The 17,340-nt window shown below is 59.7% G+C and overlaps 3 protein-coding genes across 5 annotated transcripts in view; 2 read left to right on the top strand and 1 right to left on the bottom strand.

Moving 5' to 3' along the window:
* UBE2O (ubiquitin conjugating enzyme E2 O) overlaps positions 1 to 7,500 on the top strand; it is a 67,516-nt gene extending 60,016 nt beyond the window's left edge. For both annotated transcript variants that reach the window (XM_030505685.1, XM_030505686.1), the window contains exons 15-18: positions 664 to 800; positions 1,330 to 1,533; positions 2,186 to 2,243; positions 3,782 to 7,500. In XM_030505685.1, the coding sequence (XP_030361545.1) occupies positions 664 to 800; positions 1,330 to 1,533; positions 2,186 to 2,243; positions 3,782 to 4,545 (1,163 nt within the window). In that variant the 3' untranslated portion in view covers positions 4,546 to 7,500. The remainder of the gene's footprint in view (positions 1 to 663; positions 801 to 1,329; positions 1,534 to 2,185; positions 2,244 to 3,781) is intronic.
* Positions 7,501 to 9,911: 2,411 nt separating this feature from the next.
* SPHK1 (sphingosine kinase 1) lies at positions 9,912 to 17,245 on the bottom strand. The gene is made up of 5 exons (XM_030505687.1): positions 16,490 to 17,245; positions 12,320 to 12,469; positions 11,964 to 12,058; positions 11,614 to 11,729; positions 9,912 to 11,172 (listed from the first exon to the last, which is right to left on the bottom strand). The coding sequence occupies exons 1-5, from the start codon at positions 17,013 to 17,015 to the stop codon at positions 10,404 to 10,406; spliced, it is 1,656 nt and encodes a 551-aa protein (XP_030361547.1). The 5' UTR covers positions 17,016 to 17,245; the 3' UTR covers positions 9,912 to 10,403.
* The window catches only part of PRPSAP1 (phosphoribosyl pyrophosphate synthetase associated protein 1), a 35,790-nt gene continuing 32,688 nt past the window's right edge, over positions 14,239 to 17,340 (top strand). The window contains exon 1 of one of the 2 annotated variants that reach the window (XM_030505689.1): positions 14,239 to 14,495. In XM_030505689.1, the coding sequence (XP_030361549.1) occupies positions 14,324 to 14,495 (172 nt within the window). In that variant the 5' untranslated portion in view covers positions 14,239 to 14,323. The remainder of the gene's footprint in view (positions 14,496 to 17,340) is intronic. The other variant, XM_030505688.1, reaches the window with a different exon arrangement.

The raw sequence follows: 17,340 nt of genomic DNA, 5'->3' as shown, positions 1-17,340 counted from the left end.
CATCTCAAGCCACAGGAGTGTGCTTCCCTTTTGCCCACATTGGTAAGTAACATTGGAGGGCTGCAGAGATGGGCTGCTTTCCATTGCAAGTACTTTATTGAGAGCTGCAGGCTTTGTTCAGGCTTATTTGCAGGAATGAATTGGTTAAGAAGCAGAGCAGGAACAGCTTGTGCTGGGTGTCCTTGATGGGTGAGAGTCCTTGTTCACTTACGCCAATGTTAATCAGCCAAAAATATAGAGCAGCATCTGTTTGTGTGGAACAGTGGTGACAGCAGAGCCCAAGGTGCTCAGGAACCAGCCTGCCAGGCCAGAGCTGAGAAGAAAAGGTGGCCAAAGTGTTCAGAACCTGTAGGGTGCATAGATAAAAATGGGGAGCTGTGCTTAGGGTTTGCAGAGAAAGGGTCATTACCCCAGCTGTGGGACAGGGCTCCTTGCTGGGGCACAAGGATGATGTTGTGTGGGACCATGAGAACAGGAGATGCAGGTTGTGGCTGCTGTACAGTGTGGGAAAAACCAAATCATCTCCAGGCTGCCTCCTGGCTCAGCACCAAAGCAAGTCGACTCTTTTCATCCAGATGATACATTTATAGACTTGCCTTCATAAGGAACCTGTGGCAGTTCCCAAAGGCAGGGTCTAATCCTGTTCTCTTCCCTGCCCCACAGATACCCATGCCTTCAAGAAAATGGAGTTCCAGCCCCCAGAAGCAAAGAAGTTCTTCAGCACCGTGCGGAAGGAGATGGCTCTGCTGGCCACCTCCCTGCCCGATGGCATCATGGTGAAAACCTTTGAGGATCGAATGGCAAGTGCCTGCTCTCAAATGCCTCTGTGTTAGTGCTGGGCTCAGCATCTACATCAGTTTCTTCCTGGAATTATTTCTGGAATTCCCTGCTTAAGCCTTAATCCTTTGCATTAGAGGTGCAGGAATGTGTGCAGCATGTGATATACAACTGTAATTACAGTAAAGGGCTGCTTGTGCATTCCTCAAGTCAGGGTGGGAAACAACAGGCAGCTCCTCATTGTAGGAAGCCTCTTTCAGGTCTTTGCCCCTGGGCTGCCTGTCCTGCTGAGCAGGAAAGGCAGGTGGGCAGCCAGCAAGGGGCTGGTGCAACCAGTGAGTAGCTTGGGGCTTGCTGGCTGTTCTCAAAGCCCTGCTTCAGATCTCTGCTCACTCTGGTCTCAGGCTGTAGACGTGCAGCTTCTATGGGGAGAGGTGCCTTGAGATCTGTTGTTTGAGCTGAGTTAATCACATCTCCCCTCTCTCTCTGTGTAAATACAGCCCTGCCAAGCTGAGAGGATGTTTCACTGGCTTCTGTTGCCTCTCTCCACAGGATCTCTTCTCAGCACTTATAAAAGGGCCCACACGCACGCCCTATGAAGATGGGCTCTTCCTCTTCGATATCCAGCTCCCCAACATCTACCCTGCTGTCCCTCCTCTCTTCCGCTACCTCTCCCAGTGCAGTGGGAGGCTGAATCCCAACCTGTACGACAATGGCAAAGTGTGTGTCAGCCTCCTGGGGACGTGGATAGGCAAGGTAAGGCTTCCATCCACCCATCCGTGGGGAGCAGTGGTTGTGCCAGGAACAGGCCACTTCTTACCAGGCCCAGAGTCCTGGGTGACTTCTGGGCTCAGGTGGTGCTTGAGCTGAGGGTGCTCTGGGCTCCACTTTAGATGTCTGGAGCAGGTAACTGGTGTAGTTTGGCTTCTACAGGGCCTGTATTTGGCTCTTGTCTGTCCCTCCTTGATGAGAAGCCTGTGGTCAGACCAGCCAGGCTGTGTCACACTTGGACAGAGCAGAGATGCCAACAGCAGCATGGGGTGTTCTCCCATGGTTTGGGTCCCTGTCTCCCACGCTATGAATGAATCATGTAGCGTGGCTCAAAGTCCAGCTGGAGACTTGGAATAAACAGAGCCAGGGAAATGCTGTGTTGTGAACAAGTAGACCAGCAGGGCCTGGGGAGGGGTTGGAACTGGTGTCTGGTGTGTAGGGTTACACTGTTCCATGCAGAACTAGCCTAATGGAGTGCAGTGCTGGCACAAAGTAATGGAAATATGGGTTGGTACAATGGGACACCAGAACATTCCTGCTGCGAATGCAGAGGAACTGGGGCCTTGCTTCCTCTAACGTTGCCACAGAGCAAACTGCTGGTGCTTCAGCCCTCTAACATATTATATGTGCGTTTTAGGGGACAGAAAGGTGGACCAGTAAATCCAGCCTTCTCCAAGTACTCATCTCCATCCAAGGTACGGTAAATGCTCCTGCAGAGCCTGTGGGACAGGGAAAGGGGGAGGGAGGATCCCAGGCTTATGGCGGGGGGCACCCACTTGGGATCTGCCACCCACCTGGGTTAGTGCTGCCTTTTGCTCTCACCTTGCTGGACAAAGCCCTGCCCTTATCTCTCCGGTTCCGCAGTCAGAGCAGGTGCAGGCTTTCCTCATGCCCTAAGTTTTGGCTGCATCCCAGGTCTCTGACAATGCTTTCCCTTCTTCTCACTGCATCAGCTAAAGCACAGAGCTGTTTTGCTGCTTGTTCAGAGCTAACAGAGATGAAGCACTGTGTCCTCAGCCAGTTACCAAAGTTAGTTGAAGTTGCTAAACTGAGCTTCATTTGCAGGACTGTTTTTATCCCACTGAGTCACCTGCCCATCCTACATTGTACATGTTTTTGTACATGATGCTGGTGTTTATGCTCCTTCTATGTAGAGAATAATGAAGGGTGTGTCTAGACCAGCCCCAGAGCTTCCTGCCATAGGGCTTTGCTGTGTCTAGTTTGGGAACAGACAGACTAAATCAAATCTCTTCCTCAAGGCCACCTTTCTGTATGGGGAGCCCAGGCATGTGACTTGAGAAACCTTTGACACAGAGCAAGGCAACTCCTGCTCCTCTGAAGTCTCACAGTCCTGAGGGAGAACAACATGTGAGAAAAGCCTTTTCTCATTTACAAAGCTGAGGATCCAGATTTAGACAATGAAAGACTCAGTGTTTTACTGGAGCAACAAGGTATTAGTGAAGGAACCTGCTCTCCCCCTGCTCCTGCCTGGGCTGGGAGAGACTCGTGGTCTCACCTCCAGCAGCTCTAATGCAGGCACCAACCTGGCAGTGTTGGTGCCATTGCTACACACGTGTAATTGCATTAGACCAGCAGCAAGCAGGAGAAAGCTTGGGACGGGTGACTTGTCGCACGAGTTAATGTCTCAGGCTGTGCTATCTGATGGGACTGTGCTGGGCAGGACGGGACGCGGCCAGCTCAAAGCCTCCTGCTGAAGATTGGCCTTTGTTCTGGTTAAGAGAAGGAAAAAAAACCAAGGAAAATAAAAAGCTTTGGGTGTGTTTATGCGTTTTTTTTGCTGGGCAGGGGAGGGAAAGGAGATGTGAAACTTTTCCCCTTCTGCCCTTCTGACCCGCTCTGCTGTTGCGTGCCTCTGTGTCACACTGCTAGAAGACTACTGTTGTAAGCCAAGGGTCTTGAATGCCACTCTTGGTAGTATACAAGATCCCTGCCACCCTAGCAGAAGGCCATAGACCATTCATGTGAGTGCTCCCCTTGTGATCCCAGCCCATTGCACCTTCCAGGTTCCTGGTTTTCCAACCTGGCCTCTGCTACCTGCTCGAAGCCAAAGCTGGGGCTGCCTGCATCACCGAGGCTGTGGGTGATGCCTCAGCAGCGTGGTGCTGTGCCCCTTGAATCTCAGCCACCTTGGCAGAAATCAGGGCCCAGTCCCTTGGATTGGGATTCAGTGAACTTCCTCCCTTAACCCCTTGGTGTCCCCTTCTCTTGGCAGGTCTCATCCTGGTGAACGAGCCCTACTACAACGAGGCAGGCTTCGACAGTGACCGGGGCCTGCAGGAGGGCTACGAGAACAGTCGCTGCTACAACGAGATGACGCTGATCCGGGTGGTGCAGTCCATGATGCAGCTGCTCCGCAGGCCCGTGGAGGTCTTTGAGCACGAGATCCGGGAGCACTTCCGCTGCCACGGCTGGCGCCTGGTGTCCCGCATCGAGTCCTGGCTGGAGACCAACGAGCTGGTGGAGCGGAGCCACGAACAGGCCAACGGGGCGGATTCTGCCTCCCTTTTCTCTGCATGCAGCGCCCTGGCCGAGAGCCCGGGGGACAATGCGGGATCGCAGGGGGAATACGGGAGCAGCTCGGAGCAGGGAGCGGCCGCTGAGCTTTCCGACTCGGCGCTGGATGGGAAGGAGGAGCTGGATGACTCGGAGTTCACAGCCTCGACGCCCAACGCTGCTGATAGCCAGCAGTACTCAGACTCGGAGAGCACAGCCCAAGCCAGGGGGGCAGACCTGGCCAGAGACCGAACGGACGAGGGGAAGGCTGCCCAGGACTCTGCCGTGCAGCCCAGTGTGAAACCAAAGAAAAGGAGAAAGAGCTACAGGAGTTTCCTTCCGGAAAAGAGCGGTTACCCTGACATTGGGTTCCCCCTCTTCCCTTTGTCCAAGGGGTTCATTAAAAGCATCCGTGGTGTCTTGCAGCAGTACCGGGCTGCCTTAGCAGGGGCCAATATCCCAGAGTGGACAGAGGACAAATAAACCATCAGGTTAGGGACAGGCAGGTGCAGGGGAGAAGGGAAAGCAGCAGAAAGGAAATAGGCAGATGCTGTCACCAGTAAACTTGCTTCTCTTTCCAGCTTTTCTTCCTCAGCTTGGTTTGTTCCAAAGAAGGCGCTAGGCCTGACTGCTCCTCTGAGGAAAGGTTGTCTAAGCATGAATAACTCTTTGCCCCAGCCCTTCTTCCTTCCCCCCATCCCATGTACGTGCTCCTTTTGCAAGTTTGACCCTGCAATGGTAAGATTTGAGACCTGCACAGAAGCAGTCTTGCAGCCACATTCCCTTCTGCACTTTCATCTTGGGGCACCTTTCCACACAAGGACTCTTCCCACCCAGCAGTTTGTTCCGGTGGGGTTCAAGCCAGGAGAAGTGATTGCTGCAGGATCTGGAAGTGAAGGGCGATGCCCTCCCAGTCTTTCATTTTTTTTTCTCTGCATTACCATGGGTTTTATGAAACCTACCCCAGCTTTCCTGTACTTAGACATCGGATTGTGTTTGCATTGAAGTTGTCTGCACCACACAGAGTTGCTCTAGTCTTAGTTCACAGATAGCTACGAGGTTGTTGCAATCGGCACTTGGTAGGCAGAACCAGAGCTCTGCACTAGCACTTGTGCTGCCCTGGTAGTGCTGCAGGGTTTCCATCCAGTTCTGCAACTTCTAGTTGGTCTCCTGGAAGCAATTCTAGCCATCCCCACTTCTTTTTCTCCAGGGTAAGGCAAACTTCCCTTTCCCCACCATGCATGGTGCCTGTCTTCTAGAAATACATGGGATTCAGGGTTCTGCCCTTGTTACTTACTTCGGTAGCAGCATCTTTCATTCCCAGCCAGTCCAGGCTGTCACACAGCACTACACCTACCCCTGGATCTCAGCCTCGCCTGGGCAGCAGCAGCGAGTGATCCTGGGGCACATTGTAGATCCAGAAGCTACTCTTGGTGGTGAACCTGGTGTGGCTGCTCCTTCTCCATCAGCTGTAGATGGGTATTTTGGAGCTGTTTGAGCCAGGGCCGCCTCATGTCGTGACGAGGTCCTGTCACAGCAGCAGCAGTTTGTGCCTGTTCAGTGCTGTTGCTCAGCAACTGGAGCACTGTTATCAGTTCATTCCCTTGCCAGCCGTTTCCCAGGGTGGCCTGGGTCCGCTGTGGGCACAGCACATCCTGTCCCTAATCTCCACTGTCTCTCTTGGGACACAGCTGGTGAGATCAGCCCCTGCTTCAGCAGCGAGAGCTGCTGAGCTGCTGACCCTGAGCACTTTGAAGCAGTGACTTGCCAGAGCCCCCTGGTCAAGACACCTTCCTGAAGCCTCTTTTCCTGTGTACACGCACTTACCTTCACTTCTGGAGCTGGGAGGTCGCTCTCCAGCACGACTGCATTTGCCCAGCCTTCAGGCATTGTAGAAGCACCCACTTGGCATCCCTGTGGAGCACAGTCTGTCACGGAAAGGCCGTTGGTCCTGCAGCAGTGCCAGGCTTCCCAGACGAGTCGGGCTGAGCAGATGGCTCTGCCACAAGTAAGGATGGAGCCAAAACCCTCCTTTGCTCTTGCTCGCTATGGCTGTGGTCCCTTCCCCTCGCCCAGGCCAGGCTTTGGCCTCTTCTCAGTTTGAAGGAGAGAAGAGCAGGTGAATCTCAGCACATTTGCACGGTGCTTTCTGCTTCTTGAACCACCAGAGTCTGCACCCACTGTCCCAAACCCCCTCCCGTGTCCCTGGGCCTGCTCTTTCCTGCTGCCCCCATTCTCCAGGCAGCACAAAGCCCTTGTGGTGTCCCCATCCTCTGCCAGGTCTCGGGAGGCACATCATGCTCTTGGTGCTCTGCAGGAGCAGGTTGGCTGCGGGTGGATGGGCTGAGCAGGAGCTCTCAGTGGGAGCAGAGGGGCAGACCCTCAGTGGGGTGCAGGGGGTGCTTTGGGGCACGGGCAGTGCGAGCTGCGCATTAGCTCCTGGCCACGTTCTGGTGCTAAATGAATGAATCCTTTGAGCGAAGAGCGGGGGCATCTCCAACATGTACAGGGTCACTTGGGGCAGGCAGAGAGAGGCTTGTTCCAAAGGATTAAACCTCTTAAAGAGACCAAATTGCTGTTGGTCATCTACAGACACCCACTTCCTCTGTCCTCTCTGCTGGGCTGTGGCTGCCCTTAGCCCCAGTGGCCAGAGAGGGAGGGAGGGAGAAAACCCTTTAGGGATGGGGATGGAGCAGCCCCAGGGCTCCCTGCTTTGCCCACCTCCCTTTGCTCTCCTCCCCAGGGCAGGCCGTCAGCGCGGGACGAGCCCTCCCCTTCGCCCAAGAAATCTTTGTTTCCTCTGATGTGAATCAAAGCTTTGCACAGGCTCTGGGGCTCTGTGGGGCAGGGGATGGTGCCCCCCGGCAGCTCAGCCCCGGCACTGTCCCCACACGAAGCGTGCACAGAGGTTTACACATTTTCTAAAGCTTTTGATAATGTGAAGCTCGGGGGCAGGAGGGTGCTGAGCACACACAGTGATGTAATTTTTGTGTATGTATGTAATATTTAAGGAGAACAATTTAAAAGGCTGAAACCTGGAAAAAAAAGGTGGAAAACCCCAAAAAAAGAAAAGAAAAAAGAAAAAAAAAAAAAAGCCAAAGCATGATGCATATTGTCAGCCTTAAACCTGGCTCCAGACTGTGTGATGATGTACAAATGAGAGCGGGCTGTAACTGAAGCGCTGGGCTTGGGGAAGGAGCAATGACAAACTCCGTTTATAGCCTTGGTTCTGTACAGTATTTAATGAAGACAACAACCCCCAGCCTTGCCCTTAAGGCCATGCTTAGAGGTGTCGTCCCCGTGCAGATGTGGGTGCTTGGTTGCTTACGGTATCTGTATAAAGTGCTGTGTGACCATTAAGACTTTTTTTACCTGCAGAATTTGTTTTGTTTGGCTAACCCAGGTGTAATAAAGGAGGGAAGATGACTTGCCATGAAATTCTGCCTCTGTGAGTACTTCTGATCGCTGTCTGTTCTTTCCCTCCCCACCATGCTTTTGGCTCCGGGGTGCATCCCTGTGCCGGGATCCCACTGGATGAAGCTGATGGGGTGGAGAAGGGGGTGAGTCCTGAGGGGGGCAGGTAGATCTGGCAGCTCAGGCTGCCCCTGGGCCTCCAGCAGATCCTGCCGCTCTGCTCTGCTCTGGTGAGACCCCGCTTGCAGCACTGTGGGCAGTTCTGGTGTCCTCAACATAAGAGGGACATGGAGCTGTTGGAGCAAGTCCAGAGGAGGCCACGAGGATGATCAGGGGCTGGAGCACCTCCCGTATGGAGACAGGCTGAGAACATTGGGGCTGTTCAGCCTGGGGAAGAGAAGCTGCGTGGAGACCTCAGAGCAGCTTCCAGTGTCTGAAGGGGGCTACAAGGATGCTGGAGAGGGACCTTCATCAGGGACTGGAGAATAGGACAAGGGGTGATGGGTTCAAACTGAAACGGGCAGTTCAGGTTGGATCTAAGGCGGAAGTTCTTCCCTGTGAGGGTGCTGAGGCGCTGGCACAGGGTGCCCAGAGAAGCTGTGGCTGCCCCATCCCTGGCAGTGTTCAAGGCCAGGTTGGACACAGGGGCTTGGAGCAACCTGCTCTAGTGGAAGGTGTCCCTGCCCGTGGCAGGGCTTGGAACTGGATGAGCTTTAAGGTCCCTTCAACCCAAACCCCTCTTGATTCTCTATGAACCAGCTCCCCAAACCCCCCTCATTCATGGAGCATTGTTATTTTCCATGCCTGCAGGCCTGGTGGCATGCCCCTGAGGTGGCTGCCTCAGCTGGGGATGGACCTGGGATGATGAAAACCCTTTGTACCCTCAGCCTGGCAGGGGGTGGCTCCGGGGCTCCGGCAGCACTTCCTGGTCCCTCTCCTCAGCTCACAGGTAGGTGTGGGCCACATCCAGGCTGGGGCTGAGGGACTCCTGCACCTCCCGAGTGCTGGTGGGGTGCTGAACCCAAAATCATGCTTCCGCCATGGCTGCACCCCCTGGTTCTGCCTGCAAGGAGAGGCTGGAAGGAGGTGGCAGAGGAGATGAGCAGCAGCGTCAGTGTCCTGAGCCATCGCTGGAGTCACTCAAAGCCTGTTGTGGGATTGGAGCAGGGAGCTGTTGGGGCTCCCCTGGGAGAGCCCATGGCTGTTTCAGAAGCGAGGAAGAGGTCAAGGAAGGGATTTGTGCAGCAGGGAAGGCAGGGGCAGTCCCAGCACCCTGCTGCTGGGAGCAATGGCCATGAGAGGCCTGAGGAGAGACTCCACAGAGCCTTTCAGGTGCTGCAAACCCAATGGGCTCTGCTTTAGGCGCATCCCCTGCCCTGGGCTCTCCCTGCAGCCTCCTCCTGTTGGACGTGGTTGGAGTTCACAGAAGCAGCACTGAGCCTGCTCCTACACCCAACCCGATGCCACGGGAGAGATAACTTCTGCTGGGCTGGGAATGGGAGCTGGGCTCCCACCAGGCAGTGGGGAACAATGTGCTCTTCATTCCCAGCCCTGCCACCCTAATGGCAGTTTGCAGCTGAGCACATGCCAGCAGCAGCAGCACTGTTTGCTCTGCTGCTTTGGGCTGGAGCACTGCAAATGAGGTTTAATTACAGCAGCTCTGTACCAGACAGGCTGAGTAACTCCCCCCAGCCTGGGGCCTGTTGCAGGGCTCCAGCAGCCCTGGGAAAGGGGATGTGTGAGATCCCCTCGCTCCAGAGACCTTCCTTGAGCCTCTTCCATGAGTGACCCTGCCCTGCCCTCGCCTGAGGCACCAAACCTTCCCCACAAGGTCCCAAAGCATCGCTTAGCAGCTCCAGTGCCTGAAGGGGCTTCAGGAAACCTGGAGAGGGGCTTTGGGCAAGGGCCTGTAGGGACAGGACAAGGGGAATGGCTTTAACCTGCCAGAGGGGAGACTGAGATGAGCTCTGAGGCAGAAGCTCTTCCCTGTGAGGGTGCTGAGGCGCTGGCACAGGGTGCCCAGAGAAGCTGTGGCTGCCCCATCCCTGGCAGCGTTCAAGGCCAGGTTGGACACAGGGGCTTGGAGCAACCTGCTCTAGTGGAAGGTGTCCCTGCCCGTGGCAGGGGGTTGGAACTGGAGGAGCTTTAAGGTCCCTTCCAACACAAACCAAGTCTGCAACCCCTGTGGGACTGAGCTCCCAGCATTCACTCAGCTCCAGCATGAGGCTGAGCAGGGAGACACCAGTGCACCCCAAAAACTGGGAGGGGATGGCAGCAGCACCCCATGTCCTGCCGCTGAGGCACCTCCTGGGAGCATCTCCTGGGCCATGGCTCCGTGCTGGTCCTGGCTGGAGGTGTCCGTGCTCTGACAGGATGGTGGGGAGCAAAGGGCACTGACAGCGGCTCTGACCACAGATTTCAACGCTGGGGATGGCTTTTTTGCAAACACTAGATATTTATTGCATTTCTCACAAGAATAAACTCTGCTTCTACAGGAAGCTTTGGGTAGAAACATCCTTAAAAAAAGTCAAGTTCTTGTATTAAGATATCTTGGTCCTGACCCTCCCTGGGGGTGGCGCTGGCTCCGCGGCGGGGCCATGAGCGCTGCCACCGTGTGCGTCTGAGCCAGGGAGGGGACGGGGCTGTGCCGGCGCAGCCGGGACCTCGTACCGGGGTAGGACACGCCGGCATCTCACCAGCACCGAGTACCTGATGGGGCTCATGGCTCAGGTCTGGGACAGCGCTGGTGGCTGTCCCAAGGTGGGGTTAAAGCTAAGCATGGGGGCAAGCAAGGGGACGAGCACCCGTGGCCCCCGAGAGCTATTGCTATGGGCAGAGGAGGATGTTCCTGAGCGGGAGGAAGGCTCTGCCACCCTGTGCCGGGCCGTGCCGGCGGCTCAGCACCACGAGTGGGTGAATGCTGCAGCTCAGGAGCCGCAGACGATGCGGCAGAGGCGGCCGTGGACCTGCCCCTGCACGGGCTCACAGGCCAGCGCCTCCCCGTCCACCGTCATGATGCCCGCAGCTGCCCGCGGCTCCAGGCGGAAAGCCTGGACGGGGACGTAGCACAAGTAGGGACAGTTCAAGTCCAGGTGGGCCCCTCTGGCCATGGCCAGGAAGATCCTGAGCAGCGCCGTGCGGCTGATGCCGGCCTTCAGGTAGAAGAGGTGGATGCAGCCGTCGCGCAGCCGTGCCGCCGGTGCCATCAGCAGGTTGGTGCCCAGGTGGGACTGGTAGATGGCGTAGACGGTGACAAACTCCTCCTCGGGGACCACGGTCCAGTGCGCCGGCACCGGCTGCCCCAGCGGCACCAGCAGCGAGTCAGGGGGCAGCGACCCCGGTGCTCCGGTCCCAGCCGGCAGCGGGATGTGGCCATTGGTGACAGGCTCGGGGGGGTCCCGGGGGGTGCCCTGTGCTGTAGGGACAAGGGGCAGGTAGGAGAGGCGGCCCTGGTACACCCGCAGCTTGGCCAGGCACTGCAGCGTGCCCAGCGTGAAGCGGGCATTGCCCAGCCAGCGGTACTTCTCGCTGTCAATGTCCACGTCCGAGATGAAGCCCCAGCCAAAGCCCAGGAAGGAGAAGAGGCGTTTGCCCGAGGCCGTGCTCAGCGAGACCAGGTCCATCTGTGTGTGCAGCCCCTTGCACAGGATGAAGGTGCAATTCGTCAGCAGCTTCTTCTTGGCGACGTGATCATTGCTGCGAGGGATGGAGAAAGGTGAGTTTGGGCTGGACCCAGCATCCATGTGCGACCCTCACCCGTGTTGTACCCATACGTCAGGACATATCCCAGCTGGGTGCCAGTGTCCCTCAGGGACAGCTGCTGGGAGAGGTTTTGCTTGGGGTGGGAAGTATAAACCAGCTCCAAAAGACAGACCCGAACTGGGGCTGCTGGGTCAGGGCAATCCCGGTCCCCGGCCCTGCAGCAGGATCAGCTCTGCCCAGGCTGGATCCTTTAGGGAAAAGCTTTGCCAGACTCAAAGCCTGGAGAGGAGGAAGGATGAGGGGGGATGTGGGGATGTAGCCTGATGCTCACAGGGACCAGCCTGCAGGGAGGTGGGGACCCAGAGGGACCCCGCTGTGCTGGGATCAGCTGGGATGGAGCCTTACTCCCCCCATCCCGCCCCGCACGGGGCTCACCCCGCATAGTAGTTGATGGAGGCAGCCAAGGCGTTCCCGGAGCCCCCCGGCAGGATGCACAGCGGCTTCTTCATGGCCTCCTCCCAGTCCGGCCGCTCCATGAGCCCATTCACCACCTGCAGGATGGAGGCAGCTTGTGGCAGGAACCCAGCAGCCCCTGGCCAGGGCAGGCCCAAGGCCATGCTGGGTCCCCCCATGGACCTGTCATGGTGAGCTTGCCCCTCTCCAAGCTCAGTGCCAGCTCTCCTTTGCCATTCCCCGCCTGCCTTCCTCTCTCACAGCTCAGCACCTGCCCCAGGCACCCTGTTCTGCCCAGCCTGGCCGGGGGGATGCCCCGGGGTGCCCCTCACCTCGTACAAGAGCCCGTCCCCGGACATCACCACCAGCGTGTCCCACTGCGACAGGTCCTCGTCCCGCACCTTCTCGTGTGCGTGGTGGGGTCTCTCTGTGGGGGAAAGCAGAGAGAGTCGAGCGTCACCCTCCATCCCCCTGCGCTGCCCACTGCCACCCCCCGGGCAGTGACCCCAGCCCCACTGTCCCCATGGGGGCTCCAGCCAGGGCTGCAGGAGGTGAGGCAGCACTGACCCCCCCATCGCGTTCATCCGAACCAGGTGATGCTGGGGGCACGAGCCCCTCGGAGGAGCCTGTCCCAGCGCAGCAGCACCCAGGTGGGGTCCCAGGGGGGGAGGAGGAGGAGGTGACTCACCAGTGACGAAGACGGTGGCAGCGACATCGGCCTCGGCCAGCATGGGCTGCACCACTGCCTGGAAGTCCTCGAGAGCACGACCAGCCCCGCTCTGGGGGTTCAGCAGCACCAGCGCGCGGCAGGGCCGGGGCAGCACCCCATAGCTGTCACCTGGGGAGGGGGACAGGGGGGCTCAGGGGGCTGCGGCTGCCTGGGGGGGGCTTTGTGAGCACAGCCCCACAGGAGGGGGAGCTGCTCCCCATCCCCATAAGCTCCCTGGGCCTGGGGACATGGGAGGTGAGCAGGGATGGAGAGGAGACAGAGATGGGGACACAGGCTCCTGCAGGGACTCATCCTGTGCTCGCCCACAACCAGCAGAGATGTTATAGGGGCAGTTCAGGTTAGATATAAGGCAGAAGTTCTTCCCTGTGAGGGTGCTGAGGTGCTGGCACAGGGTGCACAGGGAAGTGGTGAATGCTCCATCCCCGGCAGTTCCAGCCTTAACTATTCTATGATTCTGTGTTTGATGCCCAGGCTGGAGCCCCACAGCAGCCCAGCGGAGCCAAGGCTCTGCAGCACGGAGCATCCCTGAGCACCCAGTGCTGTGGGTGCTGATGGCTCCGCTTTCGGACATGCCAGGGAAAGGAAGGTGGCAGCGAAGGGGAGGTTTGAAACCCAGCCTCGGCTGAGCTTCCCCTGCTGAGCCCCACGGCTCAGGCCCGCAGCGCGCAGGGAGCCAAGCATGGGGGGATGAGGGCCAGAGATCCCAATTCCCAACATCCGCCCAGATGGAGCAGGGCCAGGACAGACACCTGCGCTGCCAGAGAGACACTTCTGCTTCCTCTGCTCCCCATGGGCTCAGGTTTAGTGTGGGAGGCCCGTAATGACAAGCCTGGCAGGGCTCTACATCCCTCTGCCCCCCCCCCCCAAGTGGCCCCTGTGAGGGAGGACCCCTGGGTGCTGCTTGGGCACCCCAAGCCCATAAGCAGGGCTCCATCCTTCGAGCTCCTGCAGTGCCTCTGGAACCCCCTGGCCCTGCGGGGTGAAGCGAGCCTGGGGGAGCTTGGGGGTGTCCCCACCAGCTCTGGGCCCCCTAAGCCATGATGTGGTTCCCAGGGGGGTGGTGAGTGCCTGCCCAGGGCTGCACCTGCTGACTCAGCACAAATTGCTGCTCCGTCAGGAGCTGAGTCAGGAAAACAGGCATTTCCCAGCACCATGCAGCCCAGGCCGAGCCAGGCAGCTCGGTGGGCTGGGGCTGTCCTCCTGCCCCCCCACCTGCACAATGGGGTGATTTGAGCTGTTGGAACACAGGGGAAGCTGAACCCCCTCCTGCTGCCCACAGCAGGGATGGAGCAGGGAGAGGGGAGCCCAGGGACATGGATGTGGCACTGGTGCCACCTCCCCTGGGTGACACCCAGCATCACACCAGGGCTTCTCCAGCGGCTGGCAGAGCTCCACAAGCTGCCCTGCGGCATCCCATCTCCATGCCATGGGAGCACGGGGAGCACCACTGATTCAGTGCCATCAGGGTGATGGTTTTGCCCCCCAGGAATGGCCCGGTGAGGCTGTCACCCTCCAGGACACCTCCTTGTCCCCACGCCGGCTGCTTAGGACCTGCCACCGAGGCTACAACAACGCTCTGCCCAGGAGAGCCCCTTCAGCCAGGGCTGAGCCTGGGTCCAGGCGCTGGCCCAGGGCCAGGGGGAGCACTGGCTGCCCCCCACCTTCCCCGGCCCCTTATCAGTGGGTGCCAGACATGAGGGACTTGCTGCCCTCGGGGACAGCAGCGGAGCAGAGGCCGCCCCAGCTCAGGACAGGGATAACAGGCAGTGAGCCGGGGCTGGGCTGGGCACACTCACCCCTCTCTGGTGCTGTCCCCGGTCACCACCAGCACTAAATCCCCTCGGACCATGGCAGCCGAGCCCCCAGGCAGGGATTGTGCTCCAGCCCTGGCTGACGGAGGCAGATGATGGGGGATTTTCTCCCTCTTTCTCCCCCTCCAACCCTCGAGGATGCAGTTGGAGCATGAGGCACTTCAAGAACCTCAACAGAGTTTTGAAACCCACAATGTCTCTAACCAGCCACATTGTTCCTGACGTGCACACACGCGTCTGGCCTGAAAATCCTGCCTGGACCCGTGGTGCTGCCCCTGGGCAGGGGATTACAGCTGGGATCCCAGAACCTGCTCCTTGGCTGGGTGGGGAAAGGCATTAGGGACACAGAGGAATGCCACGATTCCATCACAAGGAACAGACTGCTGGGACCAGGGTGTGAAAAGGGACTGGGACATGATCCTGTTGCGGGAACAGTGACACCAGCAGCACCCGGCAGGGGCGGTGCGTGCTGGTTCAGAGCCAGAGCCCAGCAGCGTGATGCTCGGGGTGGGACAGATGTCAGCAGCATCCCCTTTCTGTTGCACAAGACAGGCTGGCCCCTGGCATCCCGGCAGAGCTCAGCCACTTCCCCGCCCCGTGCGGCTGCTTCCAGCCTCAAAGGCTGTGGTTGAGGCTGAGCAGACACTGAGTCAGCAGGAGGAAGGGGCTCGAGCTGCTGCCAGCGCAGACCCTGCTCTCCCCCCCTGCATGTGCCACATCCCCACATGTGCCACGTGTCCTGCCCGCGCTCAGCAGGGACCACGGCTCCACCACCAGCAGCTCCGCCACGTCCCTGCATCCTTCTGGAGCCTCTCTGGGCACAAGGAACAAACGTGCTGGGCTGCTGGGGTCAGAGCTGTCCTGCCCTGGTGTGAGGCACGGCAACGGGGGTCCCCAAAACACCTCCTGCAGCCACGACACCATGGCCGGTGCCAGCAGCTCAACGGCAGCTTCCTGCCACAACCAGGGCTGGATTTCCCCATCAGGACACAATCCCGGGGAGGGTTTGCTCTCTCCGGGATGGCTGCAGGTGGGACGCTGGGTTATTAACTGCTACGGGAGCGGGTTTCCCCCTTTGGGTGAAATAAGGAGGGGGCAGCTTCACCCGTGCTGTGGCTCTGCCCAGGGGATGCTGGAGCTCACCCCAGGCCGAGCTCCCCGCGTCCCCTCGCTGCGGGGCCAGGGCGGCGGGATTGCTGTGCACGGACTCACCCGCAGCGTGCCCAGCTCGGCCTTATCTGTCCCGCACAGGCCGCGGTGGGGCAGCGCAGGGTGTGGTGAGAGGCATTTTTAGCTCGTCCCGACCTGGGGGAGGAGGTTTTGCAAATTCTTTTGGAGCCCTCAGCTCCGCACCGCCTCCTCCCGTCCTCCTTCCCCGCGCTCCCCCGAGGCTCCTGCTCACAACGAGCCGCTCCTGCCCCAGCACCTCGCTCACACCGCCTGCGAGGGATTCCAAACGCTTGGAGGCTCACAGCTGCCGAGCTCAGGCTGGAAATGGAGCCGGGGAACTGGTTTTGCCCTGGCCCCTTTCTCCTGGGTTTTTGTTATTCTTTATGAAAAGTAGCAGAAAGTTGGTTTGTAGCTGCAGGTCATGTAAAAAAAGCTGCATTTTCAGAGCCGAGCAGGGAAGATCTGGGCTAAATGGGATCTGACAGGATCCCTCTAACCACATGCCTCTTCACTCCCAAGTCTGAGCAGCGTGTCTGGGCAGCTGAATAAATGAAGTAGTGCATATAATTGAATCCCTGCTCCGATGTTCCAACACACGCCAGCCCTGCCCTGACAGCCAGAGCTGGGAACCTGGGCCGCAAACCAGCATCTCCCCTTGGAGCTGCTGGCAGCTCCTGGGGGGCTGAGGGTGCTCTGGGACCCCCGGGGATCCCGGAGGGATTTACCTGCTCCCAGACGGGACCTGCCGGGCCTGGCTCCTGTCCTGCCTGTGTCAGCACCGAAGGCTCGTTTGGTTTTCTTGCTTAATTCTGCCCTTTGGAGCTTTGAACTGAACCGGGGGGGGGGGGGGGGGGGGGGGAAGGACGTGCAAAGAGCCCCCGTGGGGCCACCACGGCCCTGCTGCCCCTTCGATTTAAGGGTGAAAGGGGGTTAAGGCACCCCCGGGGCTGTCCCCGTGTCCCCACCCTCCGATCCAGGTGACCCCACGGGGACGCGGATCCCCCCTCCCCGTCCCTTCGGAGCTCCCGGGCACCGGAGCCCTCGGGGCTGCCGGCGCTCGCTCCGTCGGGCCCTGCGGCGGAGCGGGGACGGGTCCGTGTGTGTGTGCGTGTCCGGGTGCCCCCCGCTCCCCGCCCGCCGCACTCACCGTCCTGCACGGGCACGGCGGGCACCGAGAGCTCCCGGATCCGGCGGCTCCAGGCCTGGGCGATGCGCAGGTTGCCCTCGGCGTCGGGTCCCCCGTAGACGCGGAAGGTCCGCTCTAGGCGCTGGCGGGCGGGCGAGCCCCAGCGCGGGCCGCGGAACGGGTAACAGACGAGCGAGAAGCAGGCGGCGGCGGCCGCGGCGGGGAAGGCGGCGGAGCTCACGCAGTCGGCCAAGCGGAGCGCGGCGTCGGGGCCGGCCGAGCCCCCGGAGGAGCCGCCGGGCCGCCGCACCTGCAGCTCCCGGGCCGTCAGCACCAGCGAGCAGGACGCGGCTCCGGGGCTCGGCCCCACACCGAAAACACCTTGAAGTAATACGGGCCCCCCCCCGGGCTCCGGGGGAGCGCGGCGGCCGGCGGCCATCGGCGCTGGAGCGGGGATCGGGACGCGCCGGGGAGCGCCGCCCGCCGCTGCTCGCTGCTGACGCCCGCCGCGCCGCACGGCTATGGCAGGCGGGGCGGCCCCATTCATAAAAGTGTAACCCACCCCCCTGCACCGCTCCTCCCGGCAGCGGGGACCGGCCCCGGCGCGGCCCCGGGCCCCACACAGCCCTGCCCGCCTGCCTCAGTTTCCCCAAGCGCCGCCCCGGGCAGCGGGGGGGTGTCACCGGGATGTCCGGCTGGAGCAAGGGACGGGCGAGGGCCAAAGCGACGCCGTGGTGGCTCTGCCCTGCCCGGGGGGGGGCGGCCGGTGTGGTGATGCCGTGGTCCCGGGGCTGGCGCCGCACCGACCACACGGTTCTCCACCGGGAGAGCAGCGGATCGTGTCCAGCAACGCACCGATCGCCGCGGGCAAG

This window comes from Strigops habroptila, chromosome 14 (assembly GCF_004027225.2).
Source record: "Strigops habroptila isolate Jane chromosome 14, bStrHab1.2.pri, whole genome shotgun sequence".
Classification (NCBI taxonomy): domain Eukaryota; kingdom Metazoa; phylum Chordata; class Aves; order Psittaciformes; family Psittacidae; genus Strigops; species Strigops habroptila.
The sequence above is the reverse complement of the archived record's forward strand: the minus strand, read 5'-3'. Positions and strand labels throughout refer to the sequence as shown.